This window comes from Chiloscyllium punctatum, chromosome 42, assembly GCF_047496795.1.
Source record: "Chiloscyllium punctatum isolate Juve2018m chromosome 42, sChiPun1.3, whole genome shotgun sequence".
In the NCBI taxonomy this organism is placed as follows: Eukaryota; Metazoa; Chordata; class Chondrichthyes; order Orectolobiformes; family Hemiscylliidae; genus Chiloscyllium; species Chiloscyllium punctatum.
The window spans coordinates 22,203,836-22,222,574 of NC_092780.1; the positions used below are offsets into that span (position 1 = coordinate 22,203,836).

The 18,739-nt window shown below is 41.8% G+C and overlaps 2 protein-coding genes across 4 annotated transcripts in view; one reads left to right on the forward strand and one right to left on the reverse strand.

The window, feature by feature from the left end:
• Positions 1-18,739, reverse strand: part of tmem101 (transmembrane protein 101) — a 121,646-nt gene that overhangs the window by 43,320 nt on the left and 59,587 nt on the right. The window lies entirely within an intron of this gene.
• nags (N-acetylglutamate synthase) overlaps positions 11,949-18,739 on the forward strand; it is a 49,527-nt gene continuing 42,736 nt past the window's right edge. The window contains exon 1 of one of the 3 annotated variants that reach the window (XM_072561625.1): positions 11,949-12,416. In XM_072561625.1, coding sequence (XP_072417726.1) covers positions 12,072-12,416 — 345 coding nt within the window. In that variant the 5' untranslated portion in view covers positions 11,949-12,071. The remainder of the gene's footprint in view (positions 12,417-18,739) is intronic. The other 2 variants (XM_072561626.1, XM_072561627.1) reach the window with 2 other exon arrangements.

Below are 18,739 nucleotides of genomic sequence, written 5' to 3' on the forward strand. Positions count from 1 at the left end.
AAATGAAGAACCTTGTCGAACGTCTTACTGAAGTCCATATAGATCACATCCACCGCTCTACCCTCATTAATCCTCTTCGTTATTTCTTCAAAAAATTCAATCAAGTTCATGAGGCATGATCTGTGCATGGGGAATTTCTATCAACACCCTGGCTGAGCTAACCTAATTTGGCAAGAGCAAGCAACAAATCCATAACTTTTTTGATTTGCCGGATCAGGTTGTTGGCACTTTGATACTAATCATCTCTATTTTGTGCTTGCAAGAATTCAATTAAACTTTTAGCTTCAAAAAGGGTGGTTACAGTTCAATCACGTGATACAATCTTATATGCCCAGTTATCATGTGATCAAATCTCCAGGAATGTGTACAAACAGATCGATAACACCGCATTGTAAAGAATGGAAGCCAGAAACATGTATGCCATGCTACGTTTTTCAACGTTGTACCTATGCCCAAGTCTTTAATGCTGTAGGCAGAGAATGCACAATTATTAGGAGAGGAAGTGTGTCACTCTCCATATTCCTGGAGGCAAAAACAAAGCACGCAGGGCTCAAGCTTGAAAGAGACAAAAGATAAGTTATTTGGATATACTAAGGGCCTGGCAAATGTTTCAGATGCCCTTTGCAAATTGGCAGCACTGCGATCATGAGGTTTATATGTGACCTAACATGAAAGGCAAAGGGAATGCTGCAAGCCACAACCACAAGATATATGTTTAAAATATACTTGGATGAATCTGGACTTGAGAAGTTGGGAACAAGCTGCCTTCTTGAACTGCTACAGTCCATTTGATTTAGGTAAACCCACAATGCCATAAAGGAACGGTTCCAGAATTCCATACACAATCGGAATGATGGTATATTTCCAAGTCAGGATGAATGAGTGGCTTGGAAGGGTCTTGCAGGTGATGGTGCTGCCATGTATTTGCTGCCCTTGTCCTTCTTTAAGCCAGTGGTTGTGTGTTTGGAAGTTTAGAATCTTTGGTGAATTTCTGCAGGGCATCTTGTAAATGTTATACGCTGCTGCTGCTGAGTGTCAGTGATGGAAGGAGTGAATGTTCATGGATGTGGTGCCAATCAAGTAGGCGGCTTTGTACTGAATGCTGTCAAGCATCTTGTATGTTGTTGGAGCTGCACCCATCCAAGGAAGTCAAAAGTTGTAAAGTCATAGAGATATATAGCACAGAAACAGACCCTTTGGTCCAACTCATCCATGCAGCCAGATATCCTAGATAAATCTAGTCCCATCTGCCAGCATTTGGCCCATATACTTTAAACACTTCCTATTCATATACCCACCTAGCTTTCAAATGTTGTAATTGTACTAGCCTCTGCCACTTCCTCTGGCAGCTCATTCCACACATGCACCATCCTCTGAATGAAAAAGTTCATCCTTAGGTCCCTTTGATAGTTTTGGACTCACCCACCCCAGGGAAAAGACCTTGTCTATTTATCTTATCTATGCTCCTCATAGTTTTATACACCTCTATAAGATCACCCTCAGCTTTTGACGGTCCAGGGAAAATAGCCCCAGCCTATTCAGCCTCTCCTTATAGGTCAAACCTCCAATCCTGCAAGAACTCCTGAATTTTGACTTGTGATTGATGCATAGGCATGGAGAATCAGGAGGTGAGTTACAGCAGGATTCCTAAGCTGTAACATGCTCTTGTAATCACACTATTTATTTTGCTAGTCCATTTCAGTTTCTGGTCAATGGTAACTCCAAGGAAATTGCTATTGTGGGATACAATGTTGGTAATACCATTAAATGTCAAGGGACAATTTCCAGATTCTCTTTTGTTGGAGATGGTCACTGCCTGGCATTAGTATGGCATGAAGGTTAAATGGCATATGCCAGCCCAAGTCAGGTCTTGCTGCTGTTGTGCATAGACTGTTTCAGCATCAAAGGAGCCGCGAATGGTGCTAAACATTGGAAAACCATCAGCAAATATCCCCATTTCTAACCTTTTGACATTGGAACAGTTGTTGATGAAGGAGCTATAGATTATTAGATTTGAGAAACTACCCTGAGGAACTCCTGCAGAGATCTCCTAGAGCTGAGATGACTGACCTCCAACAACAACAACAACCACAACCACCATCTTCCTGAATGCTCATTAACCAAGTATTACTATGACAGAAACCCTTTAGAAAATAAATACTGGAAGATGAGATGATTATTGGAGATGATAATTAAGTTTCACTTGACATGCAAACACATTACATTAAAAATAAATAATGGCTTTGTCTTCTGACCAAGAAAAGGACATAATTGACTGGGCTACTTCCCATGCTTTATATTTATTTCAAAGATGCGGACATTTCTGGCATAGTCAGCACTAGTTAAGCACCTCTAATTGTACTTTAGAAGGTGATTGTTCTAGATTGTTGACCCAGTGACACTGAAGAAAGCTCAATATATCTCCATCTCAGAATGGTAAAAGCATTGGACAGAACTTTCCAGTGGTGCTGTTCCCAGCAGCCTTTGCCTTCTAGGTGGTGGCAGTTGAGAGTTTGGAAGGTGTAGTGAATGTATTGCTGGAAAAGCACAGCAGGTCAGGCAGCATCCGAGGAGCAGGAGAATCGACGTTTCGGGCCAGAGCCAAAGGTGCTGTTGGAAAGTTCCCAGTTTTTTCCAAACTTCCCAGTTTGGAAGGTGCAGTCATTCACTCTTTGAATTGTTCAGCACATTATATAGATGATATGCATTGCTGCTACTCCACAACAGTGGATGTGATTGCTATCAAGTCGATTGTTTTATCCTGGATAGTATCAAATTTCCTTGAATGTTTTTGGAGCTGTATTCCTCCAGGAAGGTGGGGTGTACTACAGCACACTCCTGACTTGTGTCCTGGATTAAGGCATTTCAGTCAGAAAATGAGATAGTCACTGCAGAATTCCCAGCCTCTGATGTATTGTTGTAGCAAATTACATAGTGACAAAAAAACTGTAGATGCTGGTATCCAAAGGAGACAAACAGGAGGCTGGAAGAATACAGGCAGCATCAGGAGGTGGGCAAGTCAAAGTTTTGTGTTATATCTGTTTGTCTATTGTGTAAATTACATGGCTTTTCAAGGTGCTGATGATTATTGTTGACAGATTCTGTATCGGGAATGCCCTCGCACTCCTTAATCACATTGTCAGTTTGCAAATTTAGTATATTATGATCTGTGTAATCTATAAGGGATCAACAGAGAATTTGAGAGCTGCACTCAACGTCTCAAGCTTGGCCAGCAATGTCATACGACTCCAGCTTTCCTGACAAAGAATTTATCGCATTAATTGTGTCTCAAGAGTCATTGCAGAAGTGTCTGTTTAATTTTTTTATTTATAATCATGTGGATTAAGCACATGTTGCAAGAAGCCAAAGATATTCTGATTGGTCATTGCAGATTGCACATGTGCATCCAGTTATGAAATACAGTAAGATAGAAATGATTCAAGTGTGATAAAAATAGATTGCATGAAGAAGCAGCACTACTTCTTTAACATGAGCTGATAAACTGTAAGACAGGTGGGTGGAAAATATCAAACTTTTCTTTAAATAAAACAAGGCAAGATCTTCTTAGGAATGAAAGAAAGCTTTTAAATCTGACAAGACTATCTTTGTTCATGAACCAGTTTTGCATCTTCATTCATCCACACCCAGAAATCTGTCTTTCAGTCTCTTGGATCTATCTTATACCTTAATGGCCACGCTTGTTAAAATTTTCACCAACTTCTTAACATTTAAGATTATAAGTCTATACACTCAACATTAACATATTGTGCAGCACAGTGGCTCTTCACAGATACTTCACAGTGCCAGGGACCTAGGTTTAATACCACCCTTGGATGACTGTCTGTGTGGAGTTTATACATTTTCCCCACATCTGCATGTGCTTCCTCCCACAGTCCAAAGGTGTGCAGATTAGGTGAACTGGCCATGCTAAATTGCCCATAGAGTCTAGGGATGTGCAGGCAAGGTGGATTAGCCATGCAGGGTTATGGGATAGGTTGGAGGGGGGTGGGTGTGGATGGGATGCTCTTCAAAGGGTTGGTATGGACTTGATGGGCTGAATAGCCAGCTTCCACACTATAAGGAATTTTTGTTTGTCCTCGTTTCCAGTTTGCGAGTCACCTCCTTAAATTTTTGTTTTAAATGTGTGCACTTATTTATGGATGAATATTCAAGTATATTTAGACTGAAATTGGGATTCAGTGCCCAAGGCTGTGCCACTTTCATCCATTCCCTTTCTATCAACTCTCAATTCGTAATTGTTACTTTATCACTGCCAATTTGAGGTGTTTCTTGATAGTTACAGCTAATAATGACCAGTATCCTTGACATACCATGGACTAAATATAACTGCTACCATTTTATAATAAAGCAGAATAAGGTTTATGCAAAATGAAACCTCAGTGGGTTTTATGGACATTTATTTCATTTGCATAACGAGTGTTGCAAAATCTCTGATTATATCATAAGTGAATGCCCCAATTTTTGTTTACTGCCCTTTTTTTCCAGTTCATGATTCTGAATCTAATTTCTAAAAATGTGAGGAAGTCAGTACAAAAACACCCCAAGGGCAAAATGTTGAAACACGTAGGTACAAAGTTAATAACAAACTCTCCTGCCAAATCTCTGATGACACATTTTTTGTGGAGTAATTGCATGAGCAAATTCTCAAAGGCCAACTTGTTTAATCACAACATAAATTTTAAATCTGATATACTGTTATTGTGTAAACTGCTCATGAATGGTTGGACGCAAGCTTTGCAAAGATTTCCCACATACCAAGCTGGACTCTATGATCATTGGTAACGACAGGTATAGTTCAGATAGTTTGTCTCAGTTGGCACAGAGGAAATAGGTGAATGAATAAATATAACTTTTATGCTTTTACAGGTATTGGAAAGGTTGTAGCAGCAGGCTACCTGAACCAAAATCGGGCATGAGAAAAATGAAACAAATGAGAACAGGACATAAACATAACAGACTTGGCTAAGAAGCAACATCCCATTTCAAGCTGAACACATAAACCACCAGCATTTAATCTACAACACGGGTAGACAGTGGCGTAACATAATACCACTTGCATAGTAATCCACTTAGACCCAGGTAAATGTAGGATGTAGGTTCAAATTTCACCATGGCAGCCGGTAACATTTAAATACAATTAACAAATCTAAAGCTGCTGTTTGTCATGCTGACTGTGATAGCTATTACTGATTGTTGTAAAAAGTCATCTGATTGATTAATTTCCTTTTAGAAAAGGACATCTACGACATGTAACTCCAGATGACACAGTAATGTGGTTGACCCTTAGGTCAATTACTTTTGGGCCACAAGTACTGAGCTTGCCAGTGATGTCCATATCCATGCAAGATTGAAGGAAAATGATGTGACCCAAATCTCTTTCATCTCTGACTCTGAGTAAACTTGATGTCCAAATATATCTAGACCTCTGAGAGCTGACTTTGGAAGATTGACTGAGTGCATTTTGATCTTTTTACCTTTTCCTTGCTTTACTTTCCACTAAAGAAATCCAAGGGTCAGCTAAGAGAATGCAGAATTGTTCGAGCTTCCTAACCACAGTTGAAAGGACCCAGAAGTATTAAAGTACAGATTCATAGCCTCTGCCTGTTCAGAGGACCCTGAGCTTCTGGATTGGCTGAATTCAGGAGCTTATTATGCAGATTGCAGTACCACATCCCATCACTTTACTCTGCAAAGCTTAACATTGCTGTAATTGTCCCTCAAGCAGCACATCCATCGGGATTTAGGGTTAGAATCATACTTTGTAAATGGGAAAATGGTTGGGGTTGTTGGATGTCAGTCATTTCACCTCCAGGATATCTCTGCAGGAGCTCCTTGGAGTGGTGTCCGAGGACCAACCATTTTCAGCTGCTTCATCAATGATCTTCCCTCCACTGACAGGTCAGAAGTGAGGATGTTCAACAATGTTTGCACAATGTTCAGCACCATTCATGACTCCTCAGATACTGAAGCAATCCATATTGAAATGCAAAGTTAGATCACATGGGATTCAGGGAGAGCTTGCCAAAATTGCCGTGATGGTCTTGGTGGTGGAGGGTTGTTTTTCAGATTGGAGGCCTGTGACCAACAGTGTTCCTCAAGGTCCAATTTTGTTTGTCATTTACATAAACAATTTGGATGAGAATTTAGGAGGAATGGTTAGTAAGTTAGCAGATGACACCAACATTCCAAATGTGGCCTAACTGAAGTTCTGTGCAGCTGTGATGTGACTTGCCAATTTTTTTTATTCTTGACCCTGAGCAATGAAGGCAAGCATGCCATACACCTTCTTGATCACCTTATCCATGTGTGTTATCACTTTCAGGGAACTCTTGCTCTGTACATCTAGATCCCACTGTATGTTAATGCTTCTAAGGCTCTTGCTTCCCTCCTGCATTAAACCTTCCAAATGCATCACCTTGCCTTTGTCCAGATTAAATTCCATCTGCCATTTCTCCATCCAAGTCTCAGCCTATTTGTATCCTGTCATGGAATACTCCCCACTTGTCTGGATGAGTACACCTCCAACATCACTGAAGAAGTTTGACACTATACAGGACAAAACAGCCAGTTTGATTGGAACCACATCCAGAAGCATCCACTCCCTCTGCCACCAACAATCAGGCCACCATCTACAAGTTGCACTGCAGAAATTCACCAAGGATCCTGAGACTAACACCTTCCAAACCCATGCCCATTTCCGACTGCAAGGACTGGGGCAGTATGGGAACACTACCAACTGCAAGGTCCCCTTCACGCAACTCCCCATCCTCACCTAGAAATCCAGAGGAACCTTGATTATCTTGCATTTGATTATCTGAATTTCGGATTATCTAGACAAGATCACAAGGTCCTGATGCTTGGCTAAACTGTGTTATCCAGCATTCAATTATCTAAACATTCAATTCGCCGTGAAGTTCGGATAATCGAAGTTCCTCTGTATATCATTGTTCTTTAACTGTTGATAGATTAAAATCCTGGAACTCCCCTAAAATCCTGGAACTCCACGGAGGCTGCAGTTCAAGAAGGCAGCTCACCACCATCTAAAGGGCAACTAGGGACAGGCAATAAAAGCCCATGTTTCACAAGAGAATTGAAAAGAAAATTGGAGAAGAGAGGAAAGTAAACTCATGCAAATCCTTAAATGCTCAATGCTTTGAAAATCCAGTGTTTTCCACCAATCTTCCACTATAACACAGTTAGACAGTAGCAGGAACCATTAGAAAACTGAGGTTTCCAATGTTTCAAGCCTGATGTAAAGAGCAGTACCTATTTTTCTTGCCTTTACAGGATAGGCATAGCCACAGTTGGGGACACCCTACATTGATCATTCTAATTGTCCCAGACCACTTGACCCCTTGGCAACACCTATGTAATTCTGACCCCAATTCCATTTGTTTTTTTTTAGGCTTCAAGCATAACTTCAAGCTTCCCGTTTAACACTGAGCTGCATTTTAAACAACAGTCAACCAACCACCGAGACTATCTTTTTCATATCTCTTGAATATTTTTTGCATCGTGACTCCTTAACTTTGAAGATCAACTTCTCAAATGTCCAAATTGTCAGTCGCTCCACCTCCACCATTTTAAATGTTTTTCCAACTATGAACCCTATTTTCCTGTCCTCTCTCACACCCTGTCACCTTATCCTTGTCAACCTTTATGGATATCTTTGTTTCCGGCAAATCAATTTTGAGATTGTAAGCAAAGAAAGTCAATTTCCCAAGGCTTCTGAACTCCTAACATCTGTCTTGCTGGGGATAAGCACTTCACATAATCCACATTTCTCTCCACAGGGAAGAGAAATCAGACAGAAGATCATCACTGAAAGATTTTCTTATACAAGGAAAGAAAGTTCAATTTTCATAATCTAAGGGTGTCCTGAAACCCTTTAAAAGCACTTAAGTTCTTCTTAAGTATTGTAATTGAGGAAACATGCACACTAATACTGTTACGACACGGGGTAAACCCCCTGCTAATTTAAACCAGCAACCCAAAAATTATTGACCCCGTGCTGTAATCTGCAAAAATTCAAGAGGAAAAGAAACCTCCCAAAAGTCACTATTTAAAGTAAAAACTAACAACTTTATTTTTTAAAGTCTAACAAAAAAAATTAACAACTATTTACAACTCATTTATCTAAACCTATCTTTTACCTTCCCCTCTACAATACTGATCTGATAAAATCCGCCCGATTAAGATTTACTGAAAAATTCAAATTTCAAAACCAGCCAGCAGTCTTATCTTCTCTTTGTATCTTCCTCTGTGGATTTGTTCTCCAGGTCGGTATCGATGTTTTCTTTCTGTGCAAACTCCTTCTCCAATAGGTATCTCTCAGAGAGTTCTTATTAGCAGCCTACATCTATTAGTCTTTTGGCAGTTCTCCTTGCCACTCTTTGCCGCTCTGATTAACTGTTCCAAAATGTCCTATATTTATACCACAAAGCAGCTGATCATTTCATTGGTTTTAATATTGTCAAAATACTAAATTCAAACTTGAATGGAATTTGCTATCTTGGGGCATAATTTAAACTGTTTGGCCAAATTCGAATTTTTTTTGTATCCAAGCAACCCAGCTAATCTGGATTCAACCAAATTTTACATTTTAAGTTTTCCAGTACTCTGTGTTCTTCTCTAAATCCTTGCTAGCTTTTCCACTCTCTTAAAGATACAGTACTCCTACATCTTCATAATAACCATTTCCTTCAATTCTTCAATCCCCTCAGGGCTGTGATTGCTGAGCTACTCAAGTTACCCTACGGTCACTATATCTCATCCATTAGTTCACCACAGTTCAGGTTAGACATGGTCCAGAATGTCACCAAAGTTGATAACCTCACATTTGTACACATTACACTCTATCTGCCAAGTTCTTGCCCAATCACAGAGTCTGTCAAAACCCTCCTGATAACATTTGCCATCTTATCTCACCAAAAGACTTGTGGGCATTCAACATGTCCTCCTCTCGGTATCACATCACCACCTAACCAATGTAAAAAACAGGCCGATATTTTTTTAACTTACAGTTGTGTGCAGAATTTTAAGAAAACATTTTACTGGTTTTAAACTCCTGCCAAATTGCCTGCGGTAATGTTTGTCTAGAACTCCTTGCGCAACCCTCGAAGAGTTGTAATGTACCTTAACGAGAGTATATTTATTTCCCATTCTAATTCCTGGCAGTGTTGACTGTTAACAAATCAGTGCTCTGCGTTGATGTTGCCACCAAATGCAAAGCCATTCATCCAGCCAATGTGGTCAATTTGGCAGCACGGTGGCTCAGTGGTTAATACTGCTGCTTCACAGTGCCAGGGGACCTCAGTAGAATCCACCCTCGGGTAACTGTCTGTGTGGACATGATTTGGAGATGCCGCTGTTGGACTGGGGGTGTACAAGGTTAAAAATCACACAACACCAGGTTATAGTCCAACAGGTTTAATTGGAAGCACACTAGCTTTTGGAGCGCCGCTCCTTCATCAGGTGTCTGTGTGGAGTTGCATGTTCTCCCTGAGTCTGCATGTGTTTCCATTGGGTGCTCTGGTTTCCTCCCACATTCCAAAGATGTGCAAGTCAGAGTGGATTAGCCATGTTAAATTACTCATACTGTTCAGGGATGTGTAGATTAGGTATGTCAGCAATGGGAAATGCAGGGTTACAGGGATAGGGTAGGGGGATGGGTCTGAGTAGGATGCTCTTCAGAGGGCCGGTGTGGATGTGTTGGGCTGAATGGATTGTTTCCACACTCTAGCATCCTATGAAGGCTTTAAGACAAAAAAAAATATTGTATGCAATCTTTTAAAAAAAGATGCAAAAGCTCAGGAAAGGAAACACACCTGAAGAGCTGAAAGTTCATCTTGTTTAATCAGAATTCCAAAACTATTTGGGCACAGGAGAAGGCTGTTCGATCAGTCTTCATTCACAAACACCCAGCTCCTCATCACCCCACACACTGCTTATTTCCTCTTCAGCAGCAACTCACTGCAGATGCTGGAATGTGAACCGAAAACAAAAGATGCTGGACATCACAGTGGGTCAGGCAGCATCCATGGAGAGAAAGCAAATTAAAGCAAGCTCATCAGAGCTCTGAAGTGTCATCTAGACTTGAAACATTAGCTTGCTTTCTCTCCATGGATGCTACCTGACCCGCTATTAAAATGATTAGATTAGATTAGATTACCTACAGTATGGAAACAGGCCCTTCGGCCCAACAAATCCACACTAATCCTCTCCCTACATTTACCCTAAATACTATGGACAATTTAGCATGGCCAATTCATCTGACCTGCACATCTCTGGATTGTGGGAGGAAACCAGAGCACCCGGAGGAAACCCACGCAGACACAGGGAGAATGTGCAAACTCCACACAGACAGTCGCCCAAGGTGAGAATCGAACCTGGGTCCCTGGCGCTGTGAGGTATGTTCTCTGGCATTTTTTTGTTTTCAGTATCTGATTTGATTTGATTTGATTTCTTGTCACATGTACCTAAGTACAGTAAAAAGCTTTGTTTACGAGCAGTACAAGCAGATCATAGTAAGCAAGGACATAGAGATCATTGAGTGAAATAAAAACTTGAGACATAGAGGTTACACTGCACAGGACGTGCACTAGTCAAGATCAATATTAACGGGATCAGCATTACTTGAAGTTAGACAGTCCATTTATTAGTCTAATAACAGCAGGGCAGAAGCAGTTCTTGAACTTTCTGGTGTGTGTGTGTGTGTGTTCAAGCTTCTGTATCTTCTGCCTGACAGAAGAGGTTGTAGGAGATAATTATCAGGATGGGAGGGGTCTTTGAATATGGCAGCCTTCCTGCGGCAAGAAGTGTATATGGAGTCCATGGATGGGAAGCTGGCTTCAGTGATGGTCTGAGCTGTGCACACCACCTTCTTTAGTTTCTTATGGTCCTGGGCATAGAGGTGCCACACCAGACCTGCTCCTCGGATGCTGCCTGACCTGCTGCGCTTTTCCAGCACCACGCTGTCAACTCTAATCTCCAGCATCTGCAGTCCTCACTTCCACTGGCTGTAAGAGTTGGTGAGCGTCATTTTGGACATGATGAATTTCCTGAGCCGCCTGAGGAAGAAGAGGTGTTCTTGTGCCTTCTTGACCATCGCATGAACATGGGAGGTCCAGGACAGATTGTTGGTCATGGGTCACTCCTAGAATCTCGACGCCCTCAACCCCTGCTCCGTTGATTGGGGCGTGTTCCCCTTTCTTTCTGAAGTCAATGATCAGTTCTTTAGTTTTGCTGACGTTGAGAAAGAGATTGTTATCATTGCACTATGTCACCAAGCCCTCTATCTCCTTCCTGCATTCTGATTCATTGATGTTTGTTATCTATCTGAACACGGTGGTGTCAACAGCAAACCTGTAGATGGTGTTTATTTGGAATTTGGCTGTTCAGGGAGTACAGTAGGGGGCTGAGAAGGGCATCTCCAAATATGTTTTCCAGTTAGCCTTGTTGACTTTTCTTTGATTTTGCCAATTATTCCAGTCACAAATTGATTAGATTAGATTATTTACAGTGTGGAAACAGGCCCTTTGGCCCAACAAGTCCACACCGACCCTCCGAAGAGCAACCCATCCAGACCCATTCCTCTACATTTACCCCTTCACCTAACACTATGGGCAATTTAGCATGGCCAATTCACCTAACCTGCACATTTTTTGGATTGTGGGAGGAAACCGGAGCACCTGAAGGAAACCTAAGCAGAAACAGGGAGAATGTACAAACTTCACACAGTAAAATCTTGTTTCTTTCTATCAGATGATGGGTCAATCATCACATTAATAAGTGATGGTAGTTTCTGGTCTGCCCAAACATGCAGTGAGTGCCTTTTGCAGCTCCTCTGGTGTTTGTACAAAGTAGCCTGCTAGAGGGTAGGGTAGGTGTGTGTTGAGCTGTTCCTGTACCAGGAGGGATGTTTTGTTTGGGGAGAGAGAGCTGACGCTGGGAGATGGGCGGACAGGAATCGCAGTGATTGACAGCACCGTGTGAGTTACTACTCAGTTTCGGCAGGGACACTGGCTCAGCTTCAGTGCTGCGGGGCGACCATGGCGACAGCGAGCTCGGCATCAGCCGGCACCAGGGCAGTGGCCAAAGCCGGTCAGTTGCTATCGTGCCGGCGTCTCCTGAGCTCCCCGTCGGTGCCGGGGGTCCGCCGCCTGAGCGCGGTCAAAGCCAGCGGCCACAGCCGCTCGCGGAACACGCCGGTGCCGGAGACGGATCGCTCGGTGCCGCTGGTCAGTCACCACCGGGCCACCCGCTCGCTCGTCTACCGGGACGTCAAGCTGTTCCTGAACGAGATCGGCGCCGATCCCCGGGAAGCCCGGTACTGGCTCACCCAGTTCCAGAACGCCAGCAGCAGCGGCAACAACAAACTCTTCGCCGTGGTGGAGGTGAGAAGCTGCTGTGGTTCACCCACCACAACACACCGTCAACTGCTGCTTACTCTCCAAACAAATCTGCCAGGCTCCATACGCTTCAGCCGGCTTTTGTTTGGGGCTTTTTTGTTTGCTTGTTTTGTTAACTTTCAGGGTCGGTGTTCAATTTGCAACTAAAGTTGGCAAACTCTTGTCGCCCAAATGATTAACGCTCAAAAAAAAATTGTGTTGTCAGCTTTACACTGAGTTCTGAAACCCAGGCGAGTATTATTTTGTGCCTCGCTTTATCTTTTAAATTGTTCAGTTATACTTAAACCGGTCAGCTTTTGACAGGATCAAGGGGAAACTAGCTCTCCCTGGTCTGGTAATGATTCAGGTACTGGGAACTATTGCATCATGACTGGGAACTCTGTCGCAAATGTAGTCCCTGAACCCAGCCAGGATTAGATTAACAGCTGTTACTGAACTGTTCCTTCCCGTGTTACTGTATAAAACCATATCAAAAATGACCCAGAGCAGAAAATGCAAACTTTTTTTTTCGTTAACATACGGATTATTAGTAGAATGGTAAAGTTGTGCTCTATCTCCTGAAAGGATAGTAAATTAAGTTAAAAATCACACACAACAACAGGTTATCGTCCAACAAGGTTAACCTGGAAATACTAGCTTTCAGAGCACAGCCCCTTTGTCAGGTTGCTAGTTAGCTGAGGAAGGGGCAGCACTGTGAAAGCTGGTACTTCCAAATAAACCTGGTGTTGTGTGATTTTTAACTTTGTCCACCCCAGTCCAACACCGGCATCTTTGCATCGTACTAAATTAAGTTTGCTCTCTTTTTAATTAAAACCACTGCTAATTTGTGTTACTAACTAAACAATTAACAAGGTGCCGTCCTTTTTTTTTAATCTCTGGGAACATGTTGAACCCCAGCTGGCTTTAAACAGTGTTCTGGATTAGTGGTGCTGGAAGAGCACAGCAGTTCAGGCAGCATCCAAGGAGCCCTCCTGATGAAGGGCTTTTGCCCGAAATGTCGATTTCGAAGCTCCTTGGATGCTGCCTGAACTGCTGTGCTCTTCCAGCACCACTAATCCAGAATCTGGTTTCCAGCATCTGCAGTCATTGTTTTTAAACAGTGTTGCCAACTCTGATTACATGTATTCCTTGAGGCATGGTCACATGACTTTCCTCTAATCTGAAGCTAACATAGGATGTGCCAACTGGAAAGCAAGAAAGACTGTACTCCATATGGGTGATGCTTAGCATTTTCTCGATTTTCAATATTTTTATGTCTGGTGAAAAGAAATGTTCTAAAAAAAGTGACTTGCTTTTAAATGTTCCAGTGTGTTTTTTTTTCAGAGATGCGCACAGTACTGTGCTACTAGCACAGTAGATTTTCTTGTTAAATCTTTGAGACTCCAAATCTCTATTGGAAGTTGACAACCCTAGCTATAGATGTGAAATGAATATGGGCTCAAGGCTCCAGGACAATATTATCCCTAATTGCACAGCCAAATGCAGTAACATTCAGATAAATCATAAAATGGATAATCCACAATGTTGAGCTGTTAGTCATGTGCAGTGTTAGATGTGTTTCTGAGTTGAGTATTAAGGCAGTAAAGGCATTTATTCAGAACAGTGGAAAGATCTGCAAATAGTGCTGTCAATGGCTACAAAAATGGGAAGCTGGATTCATTTCATGGCAACAACAGTCCTCAATATGAGGAGAACAAGCATACTGAAAAATATTGTTTATTCAGAAACATTAACAACATTACTATGTGACTTTGAATCCAAGAATGCTAAAATCAGCAAACAATTCAGGATTTGAGTTATTTAGTGGCTGTTGATTTCTTCATTCAACTCCACAGATTTTAGACCCATTTAGAGTCATAGAGATGTACAGCATGGAAACAGACCCTTCGGTCCAACCCGTCCATGTCGACCAGATATCCCAACCCAATCTAGTCCCACCTGCCAGCACCCAGCCCATATCTGTCCAAACCCTTCCTATTCATATACCCATCCAAATGCCTCTTAAATGTTGCAATTGTACCAGCCTCCACCACTTCCTCTGGCAGCTCCCGTAGGTCTCTTTTATATCTTTCCCCTCTCACCCTAAACCTATGCCCTCTAGTTCTGCACTCCCTGACCCCAGGGAAAAGACTTTGCCTCTTTACCCTTTCCAGGCCCTCATAATTTTGTAAACCTCTATAAGTTCACCCCCTTAGCCTCCAACGCTCCAGGGAAAACAACCCCAGCCTGTTCAGCCTCTCCTTAAACCTCAAATCCTCCAACCCTGGCAACATCCTTGTAAATCCTTTCTGAACCCTTTCAAGTTTCACAACATCCTTCTGAAAGGAAGGAGACCAGAATTACATGCAATATTCCAAGTGACCTTACCAATGTCCTATACAGCCGCAACATGACCTCCCAACCCCTGTACTCAATATTCTGACCAACACCGCTTTCACTATCCTATCTACCTGCGATTCCACTTTCAAGGAGCTATGAACCTGCACTCCAAGGTCTCTTTGTTCAGCATCACTCCCTAGGACCTTACCATTAAGTGTATACGTCCTGCTAAGATTTGCTTTCCCAAAATGCAGCACCTCACATTTATCTGAATTAAACTCCACCTGTCACTTCTCAGCCCATTGGCCCATCTGGTCAAGATCCTGTTGTAATCTGAGGTAACCATCTTTGCTGTTCACTTTGAGTAATTTACACAGTCATTCCCTTTTACGTTCATGAAATTAAGGCAATAATTCACCTTTACTGGTATAGAAATAATCAAAATGTTCGATCCATATGCTCTAATCCCAATATGTGCTGTAATTCTCAAAGTGGAAAATTGTGGGAGGCACCTGAATTTCCAAGGCACACTACTAGTTAAGGATGCACATTCAGAGTGCAGGAAATGATCCCTAACTTGTAAACACTTCCTTTACTCAACGAAGGGGTGTCCAACCTACAAGCAACAGACCATTTCAGATAACCTAGCGTCTGCCTTACTGGTAGACAAATTTACAGTTAACTCGTAAGTGAATTATATAATCTTACATGACAAGGACCATAGATCAGGGACAATAAAAGAGGTAAAATGAAATTTACTGGATTTTGCGGAGAGGGAAAGAGCGATAAGAAGAGGAAACCAGAGGTGACGTATGAAGTCCACTGAGATCAGCTCAGAGTGCACCAAGCACAGTGTCAGTTAAAATCTCACACCTTATCTCAACCTCAGTTGCCATCTCCGTTCCTGGTGATCATGAACTGGGTTGTCTTTTTTCTCTCTCTAGCTTTACTTCTTAAACAAATAGGCAAAAATTGGCCTTTATTATTAGGCTTTTCTGCTTGACACATCTTAACAGTCATTTGAGCTTTCTTGACGTTCATGATTACTGTTGCAGCAATCCTCACCTTTCCCAAATTTGCTCACCAGGACCTCGACAAATAAGAAAAATTGGAACTGAAAGCGAAAATGCTGGAAAATCTCAGCAGGTCTGGCAGCGTCTGTAAGGAGAGAAAAGAGCTGAAGTTTTGAGTCGAACTGATCCTTTGTCAAAGCTAAAAGACTTTGCCAAAGGGTCAGTTAGACTCGAAACGTCAGCTCTTTTCTCTCCTTACAGATGCTGCCAGACCTGCTGAGATTTTCCAGCATTTTCTCTTTTGGTTTCAGATTCCAGCATCCGCAGTAATTTGCTTTTATCCATGAGAAAAATTGGAATGTTGTCTCTCTCCCCTGGTTGGCTATCTCTGTCTCAATGTACAGTGGCTATACATTTAACCGACCACATAATACAATAGATAAATAACATTCAACAGTATCTTACAAAACAATTGAGAGTTAAAGAAGGGTTGAGTTGATATCCTAACAGTGAGATTGAAATTTAACCATTGATCCTCTGAAGAATGAGGTGTTTTCTCTTTTGGACCTCAGTTTCGAATGTATTCCTTTGGATAACTTTGTAAACCTTCTTTTCAGCACTTATCACAATCAGAGAAAAGTTAATGGTCTTTTACAACTTGCTTTTTATTCGCTGATTGGGGCCAGAGATAGCTAACACCTTTTTAGATACAATGATGTGATTTTGCAAACGCTGACACTGCACCATGTCATATGACAAGAAGGGAGTACACTGACCAGCACAAATTGAATTTTGAAATTCTGCTGGATACTCTTGAAGCAAATACAATCAAAGCAGCTTAAGTTACACTCTTAAGTTACACTCTTACTGATCCTTGTTAACTTTTTTTGAGGACAACAAACTCTTTAATTGCACATACAAGACATTCTTAGAAATCATATACTGAGAAGCATGTCCTTCTGCTTGGTGACAACTTTAATCAGTTCATAATCCGATGCAGCAAGTCATAGTTTTGCTTTGTAAATAAAGAAAATTCCAAGTTTTCTTTCAACCACAAGACTGTGTTTCATGAAATACTATACAGCTTTGTAACAAAATAGAAGATTGCTGTGTCCCGGGAACACCTTATGATTGCAAAGCATTTGTTCATAGGTATTTCTTTCAGCCAACATTTTTTACCCATAGCTAAATGCTTTTTAAATGTTATCATTGTACTCACCTCCACCACTTCCTCTGGCAGCTCATTCCATACATATTCCACCCTCTGCATGGAAAAGTTGCCCCCAGGTCCCTTTTAAATCTCTCCCCACCCCACCCAAAACCTATTCCCTCTAGTTATGGACTTTCCTACTCTGAAGAAAAGACTTTGGCAACTCACCCCATCTATGCCCCTCATGATTTTATAAATTTCTATAAGGTCACCCCCAATCTCTGATGCTTTAGGAAAGGTAGCCCCAGCCTATTCAGCCTCTCTCTATTCCTGATGAAGAGCTTATGCCCAAAACGTTGACTCTCCTGCTTCTTGGATGCCTCCTGACCTGTTGTGGTTTTCCAGCACTATACTTTTTGACTCAATCCATCTGACTCTGGCAACATCCTTGTGAATCTGTTTTGCACCCTTTCAACTTTAACAACATCTTTCCTGTAGCAGAGAGATCAGAAATGAATGCAATATTCCAATAGTGGCCTAACTAGTGTCTTTTACGACCACAACATGGCATCCCAACTCTTATACTGAATGCATTGACCAATAAAGGCAAGTGTGCGGAATTCCTTCTTACTATCCTGTCTGACCATGATTCCACCTTCAAGTAACTATGACCTGCACTCCAAGGTGTCTTTGTTCAGCAACACTCCCCAGGACCATACCATTAAATGTGTAAGTCCTTCCCTGATTTGCCTCACCAAAATGCAACATCTTGCACTTATCTAAATTAAACTCTACCTGCCACTCTTCAGACCACTGGTCCATCTGATCAAGGTCCCATTTTAGTCTGATATAACATTCTTCACTGTCCACGACACAACCAATTTTGGTGTCATCTGCAAACTTACTAACCATTCCTCCCATATTCAAATCCAAACCATTTATACAAATGACAAAAGGCAGTGGACCCAGCATTGATCCTTGCATTGCACCACTGGTCACAGGCCTCCAGTCAGAAAACCAATCCTACATCATTACCCTCTATCCCCCAACTTCAAGTCAATTTTGTATCCAAATGGCTAGCCTCCATGGATACCATGTAATCTAATCTTCCTAACCAGTCTACCATGCAGAACCTTGTCGAATGCCTTGCTGAAGTCCATATAGACAACATCCACCACTCTGCCTTCATCAATCTTCATTGCCAATTCTTCAAAAAGCTCAATCCAGTTAGTGAGACATGACTTCCCATGCACAAAGCCATGTTGACTATTGCTAATCAGTCTTTGCCTTTCCAAATACATGTATTTCCTGTCCCTCAGAATCTGCTCCAGCAACTTATCCACCACTGATGTCAGGCTCACTGATCTATGTTTTCCTGATTTTCTTTAACAACTTTCTTAAATAATGGTAATACATTAGCCACCCTCCAGTCTTCCAGCACTTCACCCATGGCTGTTGATGATATCTCAGCAAGGGGCCCAGCAATCATTTCCCTAGCTTCTCGCAATGTTTGAAAGAGTTAATGCATTAAGCACCACCCAATATATTGTTGTCACATGGTCTTGGACAAGAAAACAGCTTTGGTTCTTAAAGGAGTAAGACTTATCATTGAGGTGTCCCTTATATTCTCAGCTGCATTGTCCACCATTGAATGTACTTTGTGCATAGTTGCTAGCCCACAATAGACTATATCTTGTTTAATAAGAGAGCCTCTTCACATTGGCTAGCAGGTGCCTTTTCCTTTACCCTGCACTACAAAAGCAAGCTCTGTAAGTTTCTGTCAGGGAAGAGAATAGGTGGCAGCTTTGCTGATTTAAAAGAATTTG